Source organism: Zingiber officinale, chromosome 9B (assembly GCF_018446385.1).
Source record: "Zingiber officinale cultivar Zhangliang chromosome 9B, Zo_v1.1, whole genome shotgun sequence".
NCBI classification, from domain to species: Eukaryota; Viridiplantae; Streptophyta; class Magnoliopsida; order Zingiberales; family Zingiberaceae; genus Zingiber; species Zingiber officinale.
Window position 1 is genome coordinate 48,789,676 of NC_056003.1, and position 22,606 is coordinate 48,812,281.

The window sequence follows — 22,606 nt, forward strand, 5'->3', positions numbered from 1 at the left end:
TTTTTTGCTTCTGTGAGGTAGGACTTATACTTAGAACTGAAGCAACTGCATTAAAGTTGGATGATAAAGTTGTCATCCTCATCGACAACTGGATATATAATTGCAATTGGATACTACTTACAAACTTCAGAGATATATACTTATTTTGGATACTACTGCAATTGGATATAACTACAACTTCTCAAGTACACAAAAAAGAGTCTCAATGTTATCAACTCCATTTACTGCAATTGGAAATATAAATCTAATTGCATTACAATTTTCAATTGGATATATAACTGCAATTGGATACTATTTATAAACTTCAATTGGAAACATAAACCTAATTGCATTACAATCTTCAATTAAAAGAGAACCCAACATAGGGCTAACATAAACCTTGCAACCCCTCAAGTACACAACAAAGAGTCTTAATGTCATGAACATAAGCCCAACATATTCTCTCTCTTTTGTCATCAACTCCATTCCCCCGACGCAGTCCTTAGTACACAACCTGCAAAATGAATAAGAGCCTCAATGAATAAAAATCAAAGATGTTTCCCAAATCAATAACATAATATGTTTTGGTTTTTCTGATATGTGTCTTGGTAAATGCATATTTGCTATAATATAACTGTTGAATGATATGCATCTCTTTCTATTTTCTTGTCTAGGTTATTGTTTTAAACCTCTCTGATGATGAAATTGCTGGGCTGAAGGAGAAGTTTAAGATTAGAAAGTGAGTGGGTCTGTTAAAACCCATGAATCTTTATTTTTATTTTTTATTTTTCAATTTTAGCCACACCATCCATAATGTATGAAAAGTCAAGACAACAAGATCCACTGACTTCAAATTAAATCAATTGATTTTGATTAGCAAGGTACTAACTGTCTAGTAATCAACGAAGTAAAGCACCTAGTATTTGACAGAGATCACAAATTATGGGGCAACAGGTAATCACCTGTTGCAAAGTAAAATACAAAATGTTTGCAGATCATTTCATTTCTAATTAGATATGTGCAAAGACATTCAAAATTAGATGTGAATTTTTCACCTAAGAATAACTGAAATTAAGCTGAAATTGAAAAGGTAAAGCTCTGCATACCTTTCTTTCAAGATATTGTAAAGACTAATCATTGATCGCAATCATATTGTAGTAGGCTTTCTTTAAAACATCTTTGACAGCTTGAAACAAATGACTAATTCATCTTAAAACAAGTTGGAGAATTCATTTCTTGTCAAAATTACAAACTCTAAGTACATATACAAATGAAATGTAAAATGATACATTCTAAATTTAAAAAATTTCATGCGTCTAACTTACATTTTTACTGGACTGATCATCGATCATACTTGGAGAATTCATATTTGATAACTCATCTTGCTTTTTATCAATTGTAGAATCTTGTAGATAGATGCACTTATGCTCAATATTAACAAATAATAAAAGTAAAATCAATTATCACCAAAACATAACACCAAAAGTATATTTCGCCAAATATACAACCAAACCTTTTTTTAAGACTTTGCCTTCATCTTTTTCACAATTTGCTCAATTTTGGATTATTTTCGTTTCATCGGTGGACATCCACAAGACCTTACTTTTAGAGGACTGTGAAACTGTTTGCTCTCATTTCTTGATTCTTCATATATTTTATTGCTATCCTGATAACCATCCAATGAATCACCAATATTTATATCCATAATCCTTTTTTTTACTTCTTTCGATATCCCTGTTAAAACAAAGCACCTCTCATCATTTTTTGACTCAAGCTGCCCCACTTCTTGTAATAATGGTTGAAGATTATTATATCTTTGTTGTTACTCTGCATGATGATAAAAATCATCATAAATATTGGTGATTCCTTGATATCCATGTTTAATGTCTTTGCGCCATCATTCCAATATATAATTTTCTGGAACTATAGTGACATTTCTTTTCACCATAACTGACATCAAATGTCTACACACAATCCCACGAAACTCAACGAGACGACACAAACACTTCATCTGAGATTGTAACTCACTATATTGTACCCAAAAAGAAACATTTTTTGGAGTTGCTCCCTCTTTCCCACATATAGTTTCCGTCACCTCAAAAAAGAGTGTTGACCCTTCTTGCTTCACAAATGTAGTGTTACAAAACATCAAACCTCGCAATTCATCTTGAAACAACTTGAATATTTTGTTAGTGTAAACACTTTGAAACTGCTTTTCAATTGGATTGCCACTGATAATTGGAATGATTGAATTGAAAGATGCAAAATTAGAATTATCTTTCTTTTCAATCTTGCTTTTCAAAGCATTGTCATATTGTTCAATAAACTGCTTCAAAGTTGTTTTTGAATGAACATAATCATCAAAAAATACATTCATATTTTCACTTCTTTGACTCGTCGACATCCCTGCCTAAAATTTATCTTTCACATATACAAGCATCCACTTATGACGAATTTCATATAAAGAATTCAACCAATCATTTTTCTCCAAGTTAAATTCTTCGATCAATTTTTTCCAGTTGTTATCACATTCTTCAAATGTCATAGAATAGTAAACAATATTTTCAAGTTTCGCTTTATCAACTTATAGTTGGCATGACTACTAAATTTGGCTGAAAGTTTTTTCATAATATGTCAAAGACATAAACGATGATGAGAATCCAGAAATACCTCAAGAATTGTAATTTCCATGGCTTTGCATTGATCTATAATAATAGCTCATGGAGCTCGTTCTCTCATGCATGTCAACCATGATTTAAATAACCAAATAAAAGTTTCATTATATTCTTTAGATATAAAACCACAACCAAGTAATATGGATTCACCATGATAATTTACTCCAACAAACGGAGCAAATAACATATCATAACTATTGGTAAGATATGTAGTATCAAATGTAATGACATCAAAAAAAGAATCACATGCAGCCCTAGATCTTGCATCAGCCCAAAATATATTTCTTATGCGAGAATCTTCATCTACGTCAATCACATAAAAGAAATTTGAATTTCTACTTTGCATATGACAAAAGTAATTATTCAAGACTTCTGCATCACCATTCCCAAGCCTTAATCTCTGTGATTCAGTTATATAATTTATGCACTTTCTCTTATCAAACGATAAGTTTTCATAGCCACCAGCTTCAACAACAAATGATTGAAAACTCTTACTCAAAGTTATTACCGCTTGATCATTCAACTCTAATTTTCTCTTAGTTTGGGAATTTAACACTTTATTGCATCTAAAATGTCTTGACTTCCTTGGACTTAATGCATGATTATGTTCAAGTTGAATACTAGTAATGCCACATAATCCATCATTCTGAACTGTAATATTAATCTTTGCTTTGCCATTCGTTTTGCTACAGGGTCTAGGATAAAAATAATTTTTCACTCTAGGAGCAGTCTTACCATTTTTAGAGCATCCGAACGAAAAATACTTCAGCTGGCCATCATCTTCTTTTTTGGAACTCAACTTTAAAATACCAAAACAAAGACTCTGGGCATAGGATTTGTAAAAATTATGAACTTCTTCTTCAGCTTAAAAACACATTCCAATTTGTGGAGTATCAACTCCATTTGAGCTTGATGAATCACCCAAAACTTGGAAATCACCCTTAATTAATAGTTCTTGCTACATAAAAATTTTACAACCTAAATTCAAATAAAATAGCTATTAGCAAACTTTGATATAGAGCACAAAGAAGAGAAATGATAAGCTATAAGAAATGATATGTTGCAAGAAGCGATATACTACAAAAATTACAAATAAATAAACAATATAACATATCAGACCATAGTCACATGAATAACAAAATCTCAGATTTGTAAAATCTCAAATCACAAATCTGTAAAACACAGCAAGAGATAAGTTGTAAGAATTACAAATAAATAAACAATAAAGTAAATTAGATCATAGTCACATAAAAAAAATCTCGAATCACAAATCTGCAAAGCGCAGCATAAATTTGCTAAAAAAGAGTCTTTGGGGTGAGAATGCCAAACTTGATATAGAGCATTCGTCCGTTTTTTTTCTTTGTCACTTCTAGAAGCGACGACAGCAGAATGCCAAATTTGGATGAGACAGAGAAGGTGAAAGGGGCGAAACAAAGAAGACGAAATGAGTCTTTGGAATCACTTACGTCCTTCCAAGGAGGGGATCAGCACTCGGAGATCTCGAAATCTATCGAAAATGGATGGTGGCGCGGGTTGGTCGAGTCTTTCCTAGGGTTGGGGATACCCTAGGAAACAAGGGTGGTGACACTGGAAAAGCGAAGCCCCCACTCGGAGGAGAGGGCACAAAAGAGAAATCGGAGGAGAGGGACAACTTCTGTAGAAGAGAAATCGGAGGGAGAGGCGCAGTTTAGGGTTTTAGTCAAAGAAAAATTTTAGTCAACATAAGATGGACAGAGAGAGAAGGATTCGTACAATTTTTTTATTCCACGTAGAAATGAATGACTCATTCCCACAATTTCTCGTGAGTTTTATTCTCGCAACATATCATTTCTCCGTCAAATATTATGCCAAATATTATGAGTAATTTGAACTTTTTAGATATTTTAAAATGTTTAATGTAAAATTTGAACTCTCGTTAAGAATCATCTTTATCGTCTATCACCGCACGTTATCCCAAGGCGACATTTAATTTATTTTTTTTTAATTCAAGGCGACATTTAAATAAATCAAATTCAAAGTTTTATTAATTCATTTTAATCTCAATTTGACTTGACTCAATTGCCTGATATAGTTAGTGCTGAACCAGTCTAAACGAGTCTGGTTCAGTCGTGCCTAAGGTTTTGATAAATCCGTATCTAACCCTTCAAACCCTTCTCATCCGCAAGGGCGACGTTCCGTTCCCACGTCGCCGTTGCCCGGTCACCTGCACCGTCCTGCGTCGAGCCGACGCATCGCCGCCTGCGGTCCTTCCCCACAAGCTCGTCATCCTCTCGTTTCTTTCCAGGAGGAGCAATAGAGTGCCTCCTCTCCGTCTGCTGCTGCAGCTGCCCGATCGGGTATTCGCCGCTGCATACGAATTCCGTCTCCGGAAGAAAAAAAAGGTTTCTTCTTCTTCTTCTTCGTTGAGCAGCGGCATTCATCTCCTTGCACCCCTTCATCTCCTTTTCATACGCGTTCGAGCAGCGATAACACCCCTAGGACTCGTGTGTTGCTGTTATTTGAGTTTGCTTGTGTAGAATCGTCGTTCTTCTTCATTTCCAGCAGTGTACGTGTGAGTAAGTAAAGGAGCATTTTTCTTCCTCCTTGAGCGACTAATTGACGCTGCATCATTTAATTGCAGCAAGTGTTGGGTAGGTTCCTTTCTTCTCTTCTCTTGGAATGGGTGGAATGTTGCATGATGCATTTAGAGTGGAGCAGAGAATCGGGTAACCAATTCAATAGCGCAGGATGTTTAATGGGGCCCAAATTCCAAAACCAAACACCCTGAGTGCGTAATTTTAAGCCGAGAGGTGACATCATTGTGTTTTCTGGTTGACAATACTTGATGAAAGAGGGTTAGGAAGGGATGATAGTGCATTGAGGATCAAATTTTAAGAGTGAAAAGGTTGTTTTTAAAAGGAAATTTTAGAAAATGCAGTTGAGCCGGCTCAAAAAATATTTGTTTCGTATTTGAAATCATCGATTTCAAGTTAAACCTTAATATGTTCAATAATTTTTTCGAGTTGGATTCAAACTCATAATATTTTATTTGATTGTTCATTTTTTACATAATTTTAATTTAAGTACGCTCAAATTATGGTTTGAACAACCAAAACCGAATTCGGATTTAAGTCATTTCGAATTATAAGTCGATTATGTTCAAATTAAAGTTCGAACAATCTGAATTGAATTCGATTCAAATTGAATTCGAATCAAGATTATTTATATTTTTTAGTTTTGAGTCTAATTGAAGGGGAGCTTTGGTGCAATGGTAAAGTTGCTGCTATGTAACCTAAAGGTTATGAATTCGAGCCTCAGAAATAGTCTCTTGCAAAGTAAAATATCAATATTATAGGGTTTAGCGCCAATCTGGTGTCAGATCCTCCGGAATAAGGTCTCGCCTCTTCCTCTCCCTCTCCTCTCTGCCAATCCAGTGTCAGAACGGTGTCTTGGTGCCGATCCTCCAGAACAGTAAAAACTGCCCACGGGTCGGCACCGGAAACCATGCTATGAATTACCGTTTTTCTGAAGTAGGGTCTTGATCTGATTACCTAGGTGCTTAGTTGATTTTTCTCTTCCCCGATCCTGATGTAAAAACTCAAGTTATTATTGCTGATCCTGTTAGAGTGTATTTTATCATTACTAGTGAGTGTACATTCTTTCACAAGTGCCAGAATTTCTTTCCTTGTTTGGTGAAGGAAGTTAGTTGTAATGATACCTTGTTTAAACTTTTAGATTGTTTTGGCTTTTGTCTTACACGGTTACACTTACCATGTACTTTTAAGTGAACTTTCTATTACATATAATTCATTTGTCTTCTGTGGTTTCATGCTTTATTAATTGTTGTTTTTAAAAATTTGTATATAGGTAAATAAAGAAGATTCTAAGACATTCAAAAGATGCCACGTTGTTTTTAAAAATTTGTATATAGGTAAATAAAGAAGATCCTAAGACATTCAAAAGATGCCTCGAACAAGTGCAATTGAGTGCCCTGGATGTCCACCTCTGAGAGCCTTGACCACCGATGCACTTGGCCTCATAAAAGGTGATTTTTATACTCACATTATTTGCCTAACTCTGTTGTTTTGTCTATAATCTACATTCACTTTTAGTTCCTTTGTTGTATTGGAATGTGTTTACAGTTGTTGAAGTTCATGGTAATCCTGGAATTCTAAAGGTAGTAGAAAGATGGGGGCAGCCAGATGCTTCTTCTGGTGTTCTTGCAGCTTCTTATGCTGATGACAAAATTGAACCGGTATGTTGTTACATCATGTTTGCTTTGTTTTGAGTTATTGTCGATAGATTCAGTGATATACACTCAAAGCTCATTAATAAAGGGGAAAACCTATCAGAAACTTATATTGGTTGGTGCTGTGCCGAGTATCATGGTTGCTCTGCCATTTAGATGCTTACTATGTTTGAGATAAGGTGTCTTTATGAAGTCATAGTTTCTTGTAAATCATTTCATTTTTTTTTAGATTATGTAAATTCATTCAATTTTATCTTTATTCTCCAAGGATATTGTACCCATATGATTTTCTATGTTGATTTAGTAATAATAAACTATGTTGAAGGGAGTCAAGGATTTTAGAGCTCAGTTCTGCCAGCTTCCTGAGTCACTTCTCAGTCCTTTATGTTCTTCATTTATAGTTCATCTCTTTCAATAGTTTTTTATCCTTGAATTTTGTTTTCTGTTACTGAACTATGATTATCTCTTAGTTTTGTAGAACAAGTTAACATACATATTCCATTTGTGACTCCATGAGCATTTAACTGTTTTTTTATTTTCAGCTTCTTGCTGTTGCTCGCAAAAATGGTTCGGTAAGTTATCACTAATTGGACGGCTTTACATCTTCCTTTTTCTTTGGCTGTTAAAATACCCATTGATTATTTAACAATCAGGTTGAGATTCTAAATTCTCTAAATGGAGAGAGTTTATGCAACACTCACACCAAACAATTTGGATTATCAGATACCTCTCGTCAAGATGATCACATTGTCGGCTTGCATCTCCTTAAAACCAAAGGAATAAATTTGTCTTCTAGGTAAATTTAATCAATTTTCAATATCTAAAGGCCCTTATATCTTTGATTTTACAAAAGAGGCAATCTTAAAATTTGGATGATGTAATAAATGGTGTTTGTCATGAAATACAAGCAAAAATCTTGAATTTGGAGATTATAACTATTATTATTTAAAACTAGAAGAACTCTTTGGGTAAAATATGATGGTTGATTGGACTACTAATTGGCACTTCCATAATTGCTATTTAGAATAGTAAGCCAACAAAATACAAAAAATTGCAACTAGGCATGTTTCTTTTGGACAGTGATACTAAAGGGCAGATCGGTGACAGGTTTCACACCCTAGGCGCTTGATGCTAGACCCTAGAATCCTTTAGTAATTGAGATGAGGTGACTTTACCTCAATGCAATTGAAATACTGTATCATGATTGCATTGAGATAAAGTCATCTCATCTCAATTACTAAAGGATTCTAGGGTCTAGCATCAAGTAATTGAGATGAGGTGGCTTTAGATAGGTTATACTTCTAGTATAGATAACTGATTGGATTCGTATTGTCACATATTGAAATATGAAAAAATGGCAACTAGGCATGTTTCTTTTGGATAGTGATACTAAAAGGGCACATTGGTATAGAGTTCACACCCTAATCGCTTCATGCTAGACTAGAATCCTTTACTAGTTGAGATGACTTCACTTTACTTCAATACAACTGAGGTACCGTGCGCCTTTAGAAAAGGGAGTAAGGTGTAATAGTAAGATATAAAATAATTTTTCTTCTTATACCCAAATGTGTCATGATGTTTCTTTAATCCATCGCAAGGCACAAAAAATTGTAACGTCTCTGCACTCTGAAGTTTTGCTTTGCATCCTTCAGATAGTTTAATTAAACCTATCATATATATGACTAATTGTGATAATATTGCTTCTATTGAGTAATCATCAACATTGGCATTGTCATCATCAATCATTATTATGGCGTGTAAGAACCAAATCTCAACTATCTATGGTCAGCTGCATTGATCTTGTCACGCTATTGATCTTTGTGACTATGCCATTAATAATATTCAAATCAATTTTATCAGATTTTTATTATCTTAAATTGAGATATTTCTATGGGCTCCCTCTACCCGTTACCCCTTCCACTCTAGCTGTAGTATAATATTATATGGTTTTTTGTTGACATTTGAATTACTAATAGGTGATTTAAGGTGTTACATCAATTCAATTTTTATGAATTATATATGTACGCATTATATGTCTTGTCACATACTTTGATTGAAGTGCACACCTCAATTCTCCTAAGCATGCTTGCACCTTGAACTTAGGTCCTACTTTTTTACCTTAGCACCTTAAAAACATTGGCGTTTGGTTCTTTCATTGTGAGAGCATCCATATATGATCGTTTGGACTTTCATTTTGTGGTGATGATGGTGGTTTTAGAAGAAAACAGAATTAGGCAAAAATGAAGACCAAGATTTTGTGCATATTCTAATATACATGCATCTTTTAGCAAGAACTCTATTGTATGTATATTATGTTTGCCATGTATTTCAGGGTTGCCACACTACTTCTTTGTATGGAAAATGGAAATGGTTGCTTGAAATCTATTCCCATGAGTGGTGTGCTGCATGATTCTGATATTGGTTCTCAAATGTCATTCAATGTATGCTCTGCCGGTAAAATATTATGCAGTTCATTGGCTAAAAGTGAGAATTTTGCCTTGTTTGGAGGGTAAGCACTGATTAGTTGTGTAATCTTGTATGCTTTTCCTTGCATTGTCTTTAATGGGTTTGAAATTGCATAGCATACCATGGAAGTTATCTTACTAGTTTGTGTTTAAACATTTGTCTCAGGAAGGGCGTTGAAGTGAATACATGGGATCTTGGAAACTGCACCCGAATCTGGACTGCAAAATCTGTTAGTCATTATATTCTTTTAGGTGCATAATAGAAATGAAAGTTTCTCCTATATATCAATGACTGAGAAGTTACTGTTTTCTTTTTGTTCCCTGTTAAGCCTCGTCCTAATAGCCTTGGTTTATCCCCTCCTCCTTGGTTTACTGCTGCTTCTTTTTTAAGTGAAGAAGATCATCGAAAGATTGCAGCTGGCACGAACAATCATCAGGTATCACAGGAATTTGCTAATATTTGGAGCATAATCTTTCTCTGAAGTTTACTCTCTTATAAGTTTGCCTGTCACTTCCTTCATCTTTAACATATCAAGGTCTGCAGCCAATTTGTTTTATTGCTCTTGTTTAAATGTTATACTATTTGGTCTATCCTTAGTTATTATTATTATTATTTTGTGTGGAATGAAGAATGATAATCTGCTCTTATCATTCTCCAGAATATTTGATAATCTGTTCTTATTTTTTGAAATCTATGTTTTCTGATAGGTTCGTCTTTATGATACCTCAGCGCAAAGGCGGCCTGTTATGTCTGTTGACTATAGGGAAACTCCAATCAAGGCAGTCTGTCCGGACCTACATGGCTATAAAGTTTATGTTGGCAATGCTTCTGGAGACCTTGGTTCCTTTGACATAAGAACAGGTAAAAGTGATAGTTTGCTAATTATCCTATAGGTACGGTGTTAAATATGTGCAGCGGCTTATATTTTTCCATTTGTTTGCTTGTTGTTGTTATTCATGTTGTTTATTGTTGCATATCCATCGATTATATGCCTCCTAAATTAACATTTTTCTTTATTTTCTCCTCTTAGCAAATCTTTTCTGTTCCTATCGATGTTTCCAAATACTGCTCTTCTTGTCCTGATCTAGTGTAAATCCTTCGAACAAAAATTTTAGTTTATTTCATTGTCTAGCATACTGATTTCTTTTGTTTCTTATGCTGTTTAACTTGTAAAAGTTTTACTTAACCTGACTGAAATCTGAAAGTTGCCTCATGAGTCATGACTACTGTAGGAACAGACATAGTTTCCTAAGAGTTCCAACGAAATTTAACATTCAACATGGACTATGGGTAACCAATTAGGATAACAAAAATATATGCTATGGCATTTAAGTTCTGTTCACTAGTATATTAAAATAATCACTATGGTTGCAAACATTGGTATGCAATTAACAGAAACACATTACCAAGTACATAGTCCTTGCACGATGGTTTAATTGCCTTATGGGCTTATTAAATGATTTGACTATACCCAGTTCTGTTTGATTAATGGATAGTTGCTCTTGTTTGGGCAATAATATGGTGTCCCATATACCTACTCTGGTATTTTGATCCTCATGCATTTTTAATTAACAATTGGGGTGCATGAGAACTTTTAATGAATTATGGGCTTATTAGATGATTTGACTATACCAAGTTCTGTTTGATAAATGGATACCTGCTCTTGTTTGGGCAATAATATGGTGTCCCATATGCCTACGCTGGTATTTTGACACCCTCATGCGTTTTTAATTAACAATTGGGGTGCATGAGGACTTTTAATGAATTAGATTTTATTATCGAATACCAAATTAGCCTTATGTTAAACTTGTATTTTTTTTTCGCTTAAGCCATGTTTAACCAACCAAAATATGCTTCTTCTTCTAGTCAATTAATTGAAATAACGAGTCAAGTATTTTCTTTAGTTGTAAATTTGAAAATTTTGCAATAGAAACAATTGTTTACTCATGCTTACATAACATTAAAAAAAAAAAGGACAATCCTGTGCACGAAGCTCCCGCTATGCGGGGTCCCGGGGAAGGATCCATTGTACGCAACCTTACCTTGCCTTTTGCAAGAGGTTGTTTTCAGGATTCGAACCCGTGACCTTTTGGTCACAAAGCAATAACTTTACCGTTACGTCAAGGCTCCCCTTCGCATGCTTACATAACATTCTCACCTATATATTATTCTATCATATATGTTCTTTCTGAAATATGTTTATTTTGTTCAATTATTTTCTAGTGTCTTTCATCTTAGTTCATTGGTTTGCACCATTTAGCAGTAATTCAATTCTTTCATCTTAAGACCATACGAACCAGTTTGCTTGAAAAATTGATCTGTCACCTGTTGATTCCAAGTTACTAGGATTCTGCTCTTGAGAATCAATTGTAGTAGTGACTAAATGGCAATAAATTTCAGGAAAATTGCTTGGAGGTTTTACTGGCAAGTGCTCTGGAAGCATCAGATCTATAAGAAAACATCCAGAACTTTCGGTAATAGCATCTTGTGGTAAGAGCTATATCTTATTTATTCCACGATTGTGGTCCTTAATCTCATCATTTTTTCATTAGTAAAAGAACTACTTGATTCAAACTGTTGCATCTTGAATAAATGTTTCAAAGACATGTAGTTGGTTAATAGGTGATATATCTCAAATTTTGTATACTATTAGAGTTTTCTATGCTATATTTTCTTTGTAAAATATGAAAGGAAAATATTGTTTTTTTATTTGGTCTGCATGTGAGGCAAATTTTCCACTTAGACGAGGGATAACATACCAAGGCTTCTGCCTATTGGTAGTACTTAATGTTCTAAGGCCATAACCCTGTGGCCATGCCAACCATCCAATTTATGAGGCATTAAGCTTAGCTAACCTTCATAAGTACATTGGACACAATTCAATTCATTGTTGGAGGAACCAGAAGCTTGCTAAGATAGTTAAACACCATGAGCCAAGCTCAACAAGGCATTCAGACCTAGTCCCTTTTTCTGTGACAAAGTTGTATTGCTGTGAATGGCCACTGTTATTTGCCTGTGGGAAGTAAGATAATAAATGATTTTTTTCCACTTATTTAAAACTGATTCACAAGCATTTTTTGCTCCAACATTTTATGTAGTCTCAAGTGGTGATGTTTTCAGCCACTTTTTTATTTGGTTTGTAGGTTTAGACTGCTATTTGCGAGTCTGGGATACAAATACGAGACAGCTTTTATCTACGGTATGTCTAACAGCAGTTCTAAAATGATTTTGTTGATACAGAAGTTTCAGAAGTCATTAAATTTTGCCACTTCTTTTGGATATATGGTAATGCTCTGCGATTATGAAATTTGCAAGTTGCAAGCATCATCTTTATGCCTTGAACTAACTACCTTCAAATTTATTTGCAATTGTGGAATAAACTATCTAAATGATCAAATTTTAATCTCCGTTTGGAATTGCCATATCTCTGATTACAGTTAAGTTTTTTATGATTTCACTATGAACTGTGATAAAACTTATGCTATAGTTGTCATGCATATGGTTTTATGTGGCTTACTCTTGTAGCTCCTTTATACTATCTTGGTAGTTGCCAATCCTGCTTTCTGCAGATGCAAACTTTTCCCTGTTTTGGTTTTTAATTTCTCACTCTTTTTGGTTTCAACGGTAAAATTATTGCCGTGTGACCTAGTGGTCATGGGTTTGAGTCGTAGAAACATTTTCTTGCAATGCAAGGTACGGCTGCGTATAATAGACCCTTTTCTGGGACACCGTATTGGCGGGAGCTTCGTGCATTGGACTGCCTTTTTTTTTTTCTTTCTAGTTCCACACTTAAGGTACATATTTGGTCACGAGTCAAGCATCCCACAAGCATGATTATGAACTAGGATGAGCAGCCAATGATCAACTTCTCCGCTAGGTATTAGTTTTCTTGGATGATAATGCCTTGGAAATCATAAAGATATGAACACACAATAGAACTTGCCTTCTCAAACCATTTATATTTTCCTTGGTTATACACACTATTAAATATGCTCATGGATTGACTACTCCCAAAAATTAAAAATAGTCTTTATAACATCTGAAGATTGACTAATTTATTCAAGAAGTTTGCATGCAAACAAGGTAACTGTCTTTTGATTGCTTTGTATAATCTCCTTGATTATTGTTCATTTTATCATGAATAGGTCTTCCTCAAGCAACATCTCACAAATGTGATATTTGATTCTCATTTTTCATATGAAGGTATCCTCTATTAATCCTGATAGTTTTTAACTTCTGCTATGATGTGCACCTATGTATAATCTCGGTTTCTTATCAGGTGTAAATTTCCGAAATTTGTTTAAAAATGTTATTGCTAACAAACTTGTTGAGAAATCAATGTCATTTGTTTCTACAGGCATCTATTAAGCTTTTTTTTTTTTTTTTTTTAATTTAACCAGACAGCAATAAATTCTGTCTGACCATTTGATAAATCTGTACTCTTAGCTTCATTTTTTAGTTTTTTTTAGCAAACCGCCAAGTTGAAAATAGAACTTCATTTACCTTTGAGGCTTGTTTAGAATTTATGGAATAAGTTGATACCAACAATCACGTTTCAAATTTTTGTTGTAGTTTAATTGATTGGTGCAATGGTAAAGTTGTTATCATGTGACCTTGTGATGGTTCAAATTGTGGAAACAGTCTCTTGCAATGTAGGGTTAGGCTGCGTAATCTAATATGATTTGATCAGGACCTTTTATTGGCGGGAGTTTTGTGCCTTAGATTTCTCTTTTTTTTACTTGATTGACATGATGAAATGGTATTTCATGTCTTAGACATGGATGCCAAATGTCGATATTTATCTATCAGCCATTACAAAACATAGGAATAGACTCTAACTGGCTGTATTGGATCGACATTTTAAGTTGGTTGTATCAAAATCTTTAAGTGAAATCAACCTACTTATCAAAATAGCATAGATGATAGAACCGTAATCTTAGAACTAAATTACTTTAGCGATAGAATAATTTTTAGTTTACTAACTCAGGTTCTTGTTCCAAAAGCTTGAATGCCTTTGGGGTTGTCCTGGTAGCTTCCTCTGCTCACGTTCCTCAAGTCAGACCTACCCCCTCGTTGCTCTCTCTTCTTCCAAGCTGCTTTCTATGATGCATCATTTTTCTAGATTTTCTCCTCTCCCCCAAATTTGATCTTTTGATCTATCACATTTTTGTTGAGCTTCCATTCACTTTTTTTTTATTCTCCCTATCCTAAAGCTAAGGAACTGAAATGAAAGACCTGAAAAAGGGAGGAGGAAATTCAAAATTTGAAACATGTAGAATTGTATCTCTAATTTTATTCATTTCTTCACATAATCAATAACTAGGGGGCTTATAGATCTAGGTTTAGATTTATAGTAATCACCTCCGTTTCTTCTCCTTTATGTCACATCCAGTTGCTGCACCCTAGACCCGTTGGATAAATTGTTCGAAAGATTCCCATGTTGGAAACTTTCAGTTTTAATGAAATCAGCTGGAAATTGCCGATTCTCCCTAGTTTCGCTTGATATCCACTGAGATCTATATGTTTCCAATTGTATTTTTAGTTTTTGGCAGCCCTTGAACACATCAGATACATTGACCAGAATCAAATCAACTCTTCTTGGTTTGGTTCCAACTCAAGCAAATCACATTGAATTGGCTGAGATTAACAAGTAAAACTTGATCTTAGAGAAATATATACACACACACAAGAAGTATCTGGCTTGTTCCGTAACTATTTGGGGTTAATTACATGGATGGATGTTATCCCTTCGTCAAATTCTTTGCAATTCTTAATAACTTGCAATACTCAAATATTTGAAATTACTTTTAATTCGTTGATAAAAAAATTGGACTTTTATTGTTCCTCACACCTTCAGTTTCAATTGTTTCAACGTATCTAATAATCCCTTTTTAAACACGTGCTTATCATTAACTTATTTTTTTGTCATGCTATGATTTAGTGGAGTTAAACCTAACTGTTCTGAAATTTACTAATTTTATTTCCTTTTTTTTGCAATCCCAAATATTCATCTTTATTATATTAACTTTTTGTTTGTGTTATTTCCTATCACAAGTAAGATGTAGTTCCCTTTTATAACAATGGATTCTTCCATCTTTGGGTATGAACAGTACATTGCATTATCATACATTATAGCAAAGTTATATATGGTAGCGGTGCTTGCCACTAAATTATCATTTAGTTGTAGAGTCAACATTTTAACCCAGTAGCTTGTCAGTAAACTAGCCGTAGCCGATCTCTTTTTATTTTCTGGTGCATTTATTTAGTGTATTGAATTTTTCTTTATAGGTCCAGGCGGTAATCGACATGCCCAACCAAGTGCGACACAGGTACACGATTATGATAGTGCTGGTGATAATGAGACTGTAGAGGATGAGGTATTGCCCAGCGCTCGAAGCAGCGAAGCATCAAAAATGAGCAAACGAAGCAAAACCAAGAAACTAGACAAAGAGGAATTGCCCACCTCTGACAATGGTCAAGTTTATGAAACCAAGGAGACGAATGAAATAAAGAAAAGGAGAAGTAAGATTGCAAGACAAGAAGATGAAGACGATGGAATAGGTGATACCGCCACACAATCTGAGGTTGAAGATGGTGAGAAATCTTCAGAAAAGCATGGCAAAAGGCTAAAGCCGAAAAAGAGGAAGGTTTCAGCATGAAGGTGAAGTTAATGTGGACAGCATTTGCTGATAATGCCCTGCTCAAACCACCTATGGATGCTCCAGTTGAACACGATCAACCTTAGTGTCGTGCAGGCATGTTAGTTTCATTTTTCTTTTAACTTTCGGAGTGATTTCGCCTTTTGAGAGGTCTTATAAATGTTCTACCATTGATATGGTTTAAGATGTTCCATTATGATTACAGTTTATAACTAAATTTAGTGCATGCATCTAAGCTTTGATATGGAAAATGAAATGAAATGATCAGATGTGTTTTTGTTGATTTCTATCAAATTTGTTTTCAAAATATAATTTCAAATTCAACTTTTTGGCAAAACTAGGGCTTTACATTAGCATATAAAATAAATGAGTTTCAACGATATTAAGATTAGTTTGTTAATATATATAAATGAATTAAATAAATTAGTTAACTTATACAAGGACAACTAAAATAAGAAAATAATATATCTTACCTATTAAATAAATATTTAATCTAATTTATAAAGACAACAATAATATTAGTTGAGCTCGATTTCATAAGATTTTTAATATACAAGCGAACAGGCTCAATAAGTTAAAAAAAACTTGAATGCAACTAAGCTCGACACATTTATATTGCTATCGTTTGCCTAAATACAAATCTTTTCTTAAGGAATCACACTGTTATACCACAATTTAGTCTCACAGTGATGACTTGTGAAAAAAAAAAAACAAACACAGAACTCGATTTCATTTCAACTATTTGGAAGCACAAAGTTACATCATGAGGATCACTTCACTTTCGATATTCCGTCATCTCTGAATAGTGTCACTTCACTTTCGATATTCCGTCATCTCTGAATAGTGTTGCGAAAGCACTTCCACCTGTTCGATAAAAGATTTCTCCTTATTCTTGCTAATATATCGCGTCATTTCAGTCCACCGCTTGCGGCAAATATCCCCGGGTCTGAGTTGAAAAGAGTTGAAGATAAAGTTATCATCTTAGAACACTACTATTTTTTCATGAAAAAAACTAGTAACATTTTAAACTTGAAGGTGGAAAAGTTAAACATCACAACTATATAATTTATCAGAACTATTTTATTTTGGACTGAAAAATATATACTACAAAGAAAGTTTATCATTGTAACGATATGAATTTATCAGAACCATTTTATTCTGGACTGAAAAATATATACTAAGAAGAAAGTTTGCCATTGTAAGGATATGAATTTATCAGAACCATTCTGAGCTGAATTGAGTTATTGGAAACAATATTAACCCAAAACGCATTATCTACTATATCGTAAATAATTGAAAAATTATCTTCCAAAGTTAGTTTATCGAACAATATGATATTACTAGTGTTTGGTAAAATTCACTAAAACTGTACTTTTCAATAGGACTCAAACAATAATAATAACAATACAGAATGTATGGTTTATTAGAAATATAATGATAATATATCGACATTTAAAATATTTTCAGTATGATAATTTTCTTTCTGAGTGCTTCAAGTCAACTCCTTGAAATAATTATTTTAATTTCAGATCCCCATTCATTCACACTTTCCTTGCCAGATTTTTTTTTTTTAATAATCCAGACATCTAGCTCTTTAAACCAACTAATTCCAGAGGTGACCGACCAAACCCAATGAAAGTTTTCCACCATAAATTAGAGGCCTCTCAAATCGGCCAATATTCTTAAGAGTTGTCATTTCACTAGAGGAAAATCCCTATAGTACGCTGCAGCTGGGATTTGATCATTTGAAAGGCCTAACACCATTGCCCCCGTGGCTTCCTTGCCCGATTCTTCTCACACTTTCCTTGCCCGATTTTTTTTTTTATAATCCAGGCATCTAACTCTTTAAACCAACTAATTCTAGAGGTGACCGACCAACCCAATGAAAGTTTTCCACCGGCCACCAGAGCAAATTAGAGGCCTATCCAAGCGGCCAATATTCTTAAGAGTTGTCATTTCACTAGAGGAAAATCCCTATAGTACGCTGCAGTTGGGATTTGACCATTTGAAAGGCCTAACACCATTGCCCCCATGGCTTCCTTGCCCGATTCTTCTCAAATTTCTTCACATCAATTTAAAACACAATTTGTGTTGCAATACACAAATGAATTTCCATAATTGTTGCAATTTAATCCATCAAGTCATTAATTTGAAGGTCATCCGTAGCTTATCGTTGAACTAACATGTTTGTGTTGCCGATTGTAAGACTGAATATAATTCATGTGTGTGAGTGACTAACTCAACAGATATGATCGTTAACAAAAGAACCAAATTGAACACTTCATATCTCATGTATTTATAACTCGACAGATATAAACCGTTGTAAAGTTATGACCCGACAACAAGAATTATAACTTCTAAGCATTGGCTATGTGACAAGAACACTACAATAAGGCTTCTTTCGTTAGAATGTAATAAAGCAAATACGGTTCAGTAGAAAAAAGAAAGATCATATCGATATATAAAATAGAAATAGAGAGCACACATACCTGTGCTCAAGAAGATTGTCCCAGTCAACATCTTCTACACAGCAAGCATCTAATCTCATTAGCCTGCAAATCAATGTTGACAATCATGTCACTGCATATCTCAAGAAGTTTAGCAGTTCCATGGAAGGCGTCAACATCAGCAAGGAAAAGACGGCAAGACGCAAGCCCACCTAGACTAGGCTCTGCTTAATTAATTTTGACAGATAGAATCTGAGAATAGAGAGGAAATATTACATAAGAGGATGACAACAGTCAAGAAGGTTGAACTCATGAAAATACTTGTTTCGTAATTCTAACATTGAATTATACATCAGACATCAGTAACCTTTCGGCATAATCCTGAAGATTCAGTCCTAGCAGAAATTTTCCAAATCAGGGTCCAAGCATGGCTTAAAATCTTGGTCCAATACCGACACATGCCCATGCATGGGCTAGCGATGCTATACTCGATATGGATCCACAAGCAACCATGCACCATTCCAATTGACTATCACTGGAAAGAACACTAGATGGCTGGTTTTATAGCTGAAATAGTATTTCCAAGTTTAGGCCTCTTCTCCCTCTCCAAAATTTATGTTCCATTTCTCACCAGTATTTCAGGAATTTCATTAGTTCATTTAAAATTGTAATTTAAAATGAATTATTAATTCCCTATATTCATTTTCTCTTCTCATTCTTCTTGTTTGATTGTTATAAAATTTAAATTTATAGTATGGCAGCAGGGGGAAACACTCATGTAGAGGCAATGCTATCACAGTTATTTTTTTCCAAATAATTATATCATATCATCATCGTCATCAAACCATGTTTTTCCCAACCCACCAAAACATTCACCTAAATACAATAATAGCAGGGTAGCTAATATTGTTTCTACCGATTTTATTTTTGTTGTTTTTGTGTTTGTGTACCAACATTGAAGAACACATAAATTAGGTTGGCGTCTACATTTTTCCTTAATAAGGGGAGCATTAGTGCAATAGTAAAGTCGTGGAATTGAGTCACAGAAACAACCTATTGTAATGCAGGGTAAGACTGAGTACAAATAGACCTTTCCCCGGGACCTAGTATTGGAGGGTGCACTGGACTTCCCTTTTTATATTTTTCCTAAAACTATTGACAAGAAGTTAATATGTAATATTTCATCATGATATGCGTATTAATATTATCTCAGCCTAAATCAAAATTTTAGCGATGTTAAACACTTCTATCCAAAGAGGCATATAGAAGAGGCAAGATGGTTTTATGCCCAAATTATAAATCCAATTTTGACTTGCTAATACACATGCTTATACTAAAATCTTTTTCGAGCTTGTGCCCTCGCACTTGCTAGCTGATTGATAAAACAACAACCAAGCCTTATCCTACTATCTGCCTCCTTCACATCCTTTTCTGCATCTATCTCCAATTTACCATCAGAAATCCCTCGAACTTCCTCAATATCAAGAATCTTAGTTTTCTTTTTCTTATTCTTCTTCAAAACTACTTGATTTCCCTCCAAGGAGGTGCTTGAACTCTCTTCCACAATATCACTACTCGTGCCATCGATCCCGGGATTCCCTTCCTGCTGCCTTTTCGTCTTCTCGTGTTCACTCATTTCTCCTCCTGCTTCTTGCATAGTTAGATCGAGCGATTCATCTCCAATCTAGGTAGGTCCGATTCTGAAAAAAAAGGGAGTTTTTCAGCTCAGAAAACTGAATTCAGTGGCGGTGACGAAGATCGGCAATTGAAGGTATAGCTTTCGAGACTAGGGTTCAGGGGAAAAGTGTTTTTGCTCCAGAAACCTGGACACTGTCGGAGGTTACGATGGATCAGGACACGAGAGAAAGAAGAGCTTCACGGCGTTCGCGAAGAAGAGCACGCGTACTGGAAACCCACAAGCACAAGGTGAGAGAAAAAGCAAACATGCCGAGGCGTCGTTGCTATTCTGTTGGCGCGAAGGCTCCGCCGCGTGAAAGAGGAAGGAGATCGTCGGCCGGCGCTCGGAAGAATTGGGCCGGGCAAGAAGGCGGCGAACGAGAGGGAAGCGGATCGGGTGGGTCTAATATCGGATTCGCTTCAAGAAGTAAAATATTCTTACAGCTGTTTGAATCTGGGGACGTTTCTTAAAATATCTCGAACTTACAGGACCGGCTCAAGAAATATTTCGGTCTGGTTCAAGTTCATGCGGCCGAACTCAAATTCCTCATGCCGCCCAACTCAAATTCCATCTCAAATCAGTCCCTAAAAATATAAAAACTCAACAATAATTTCGGAGAATATTTCATTTTGCTCTCATACTTTGTTTCATTTTTGCAGTCCCTAAAAATATAAAAACTCAACTCTAAGAGCAAGGATTAAAAAGGCACCGTTTAGCTTTATTATCGTTAAAAAAAGCTCGTTCAATTATCCATATTGTCAAAAGAGATATTTTTTTAAAAAAAATAATATTATTAAAATAGTATTTTACTCATAATTTAAAATTTATTAAAATAGTATTTTACTCATAATTTAAAATTTAAATTACTCTTTTATGCTCTTTGATCCTGTCCGAGTGATTAGTCGATAGACACTGGGGACGTGACGTTCTTCGCTGTCTCCGACTGGTGATGAAGATCTCCGGCGAACCTGCAAAGAAGCCGAGCCGGGAGGAGTTTCCCGGCGACGACCCTCCGACGCTCAAGTCAGGCAGCGAAGAAGAAGAGCAAAGTAACGCTACTGTGGCTATAGTGATCAAGATTACATACCTTCGTCGAAGTCTAGGGGTCCTTATATAAGACCCCGGAGAGATGCGGGCACGCTTCTCGATGCATGTACGCTTCCCTAAACATACCTCAGTAGGGTTGTGTCAGAAAAGCATGTCTGACGTCATTCTGCAATTGTCCGAGCATATTTCTGACGTGACAGTGGAAACTTCCACCGTATGATACTCTGCCCGCTTCGGCCGCCGACTGTGCTGTTTGTCAGCGGCAGGTGTCTCGAGGATGATGTTACCAGTTGTCCCTTTTGTCCCTTTGAGCCACTTGCCTGTTCCCGGGCCGAGTGGAACAGCCGCTCGGCGCTCATGGCCTCCAGGGGTGCTCCGGTGATCCTGTCCGAGTGATGAGTCGATGGACACTGGGGACGTGGCGCTCTCCGTTGTCTCCGACTGGTGATGTGGATCTCCGGCGAACCTGCAAAGAAGCCGAGCCGAGAGGGGTTTCACGGCGACGACCCTCCGATGCTCAAGTCAGGCAGCGAAGAAGAAGAGCAAAGTAACGCTACTGTGGCTACAGTGATCAAAATTGCATACCTTCGTCGAAGTCTGAGGGTCCTTATATATGACCCCGGGTAGATGCGAGCACGCTTCTCGATGCGTGCACGCTTCCCCAAACATACCTCATAGGGTTGTGTCAGAAAAACATGTCTGACGCCATTCTGCAATCGTCCGAGCATATCTCTGACGTGATAGTGGAAACTTCCACTGTACGATACTCTGTCCGCTTCGGCCGCCGACCGTGCTGTTTGTCGGCGGCAGGTGTCTCGAGGATGATGTTACCAGCTGTTCCTTTTGTCCCTTTACACCACTTGCCTGTTCCCGGGCCGAGCGGAACAGCCGCTCGGCGCTCATGGCCTCCAAGGGTGCTCCGGTGTCGGGTGGGGCAACCCTACTCCTGTGCTTGGATGAGATTGCGCCTTATTGTCCTGTGGTTCGGTCGAGCGGCATGTCTGCTCGGCCCAGACACTCTTTTACCTTAAGCATCGGAAACCCGACCCCTGGTCGGGCTATCTTTCGTCCGGCCTGGGAGACCCATGGCCGGCTGTTTGGTCGGCGGGATACTTGGTTGGCCCACCAGTCCGCTCGGCGTGACCCCTGTCCGCTCGGCCCGACCTTGGGGTTGACCCTCTTGACCATTGACCTCCACGTGTCGTTGACCTCCCGTCAACGAGGGTCCTCCGTCCTTACCACCGGATCACATGCCTCCCCCTCAAGTCTAGTCGAAGGAGACGCTAAGTCCGACTGACTGGACTATCGGTCTAGCGACGTGACGGTCGTTCTGTATCTGATGAGAAGGTCGCTCGACTTAGAACCCACTGACACTTAAGAGTTCGACATGCCAGTGGATGTCTTGCCGACCTAACTTTGGTTAACTC

The 22,606-nt window shown here is 36.1% G+C and overlaps 1 protein-coding gene and 2 long non-coding RNA genes across 4 annotated transcripts; 1 reads left to right on the forward strand and 2 right to left on the reverse strand.

Annotated features, from left to right (window-relative positions):
- Positions 1-4,744: 4,744 nt before the first annotated feature.
- Positions 4,745-16,293, forward strand: LOC122023964 (WD repeat-containing protein DDB_G0290555-like). 2 transcript variants are annotated; one of them, XM_042582417.1, is made up of 13 exons: positions 4,745-5,035; positions 6,501-6,678; positions 6,776-6,888; positions 7,425-7,454; positions 7,536-7,678; positions 9,215-9,391; positions 9,514-9,577; positions 9,677-9,784; positions 10,056-10,209; positions 11,749-11,838; positions 12,492-12,547; positions 13,494-13,551; positions 15,637-16,293. In XM_042582417.1, exons 2-13 carry the CDS (start codon positions 6,597-6,599, stop codon positions 16,005-16,007), a joined length of 1,446 nt encoding a protein of 481 aa, XP_042438351.1. In that variant the 5' UTR covers positions 4,745-5,035; positions 6,501-6,596; the 3' UTR covers positions 16,008-16,293. The 2 variants fall into 2 exon arrangements, with proteins under 2 accessions (XP_042438351.1, XP_042438352.1); XM_042582418.1 differs by having other exon boundaries at positions 6,565-6,678.
- Positions 16,294-16,581: 288 nt separating this feature from the next.
- Positions 16,582-19,863, reverse strand: LOC122025263. Its single transcript, XR_006123644.1, has 2 exons — positions 18,497-19,863; positions 16,582-16,953 (listed from the first exon to the last, which is right to left on the reverse strand). It is a non-coding gene; the product is annotated as an uncharacterized LOC122025263 (long non-coding RNA).
- Positions 19,864-19,986: 123 nt separating this feature from the next.
- LOC122025264 lies at positions 19,987-20,550 on the reverse strand. The gene is made up of 2 exons (XR_006123645.1): positions 20,278-20,550; positions 19,987-20,154 (listed from the first exon to the last, which is right to left on the reverse strand). It is a non-coding gene; the product is annotated as an uncharacterized LOC122025264 (long non-coding RNA).
- Positions 20,551-22,606: the final 2,056 nt, after the last annotated feature.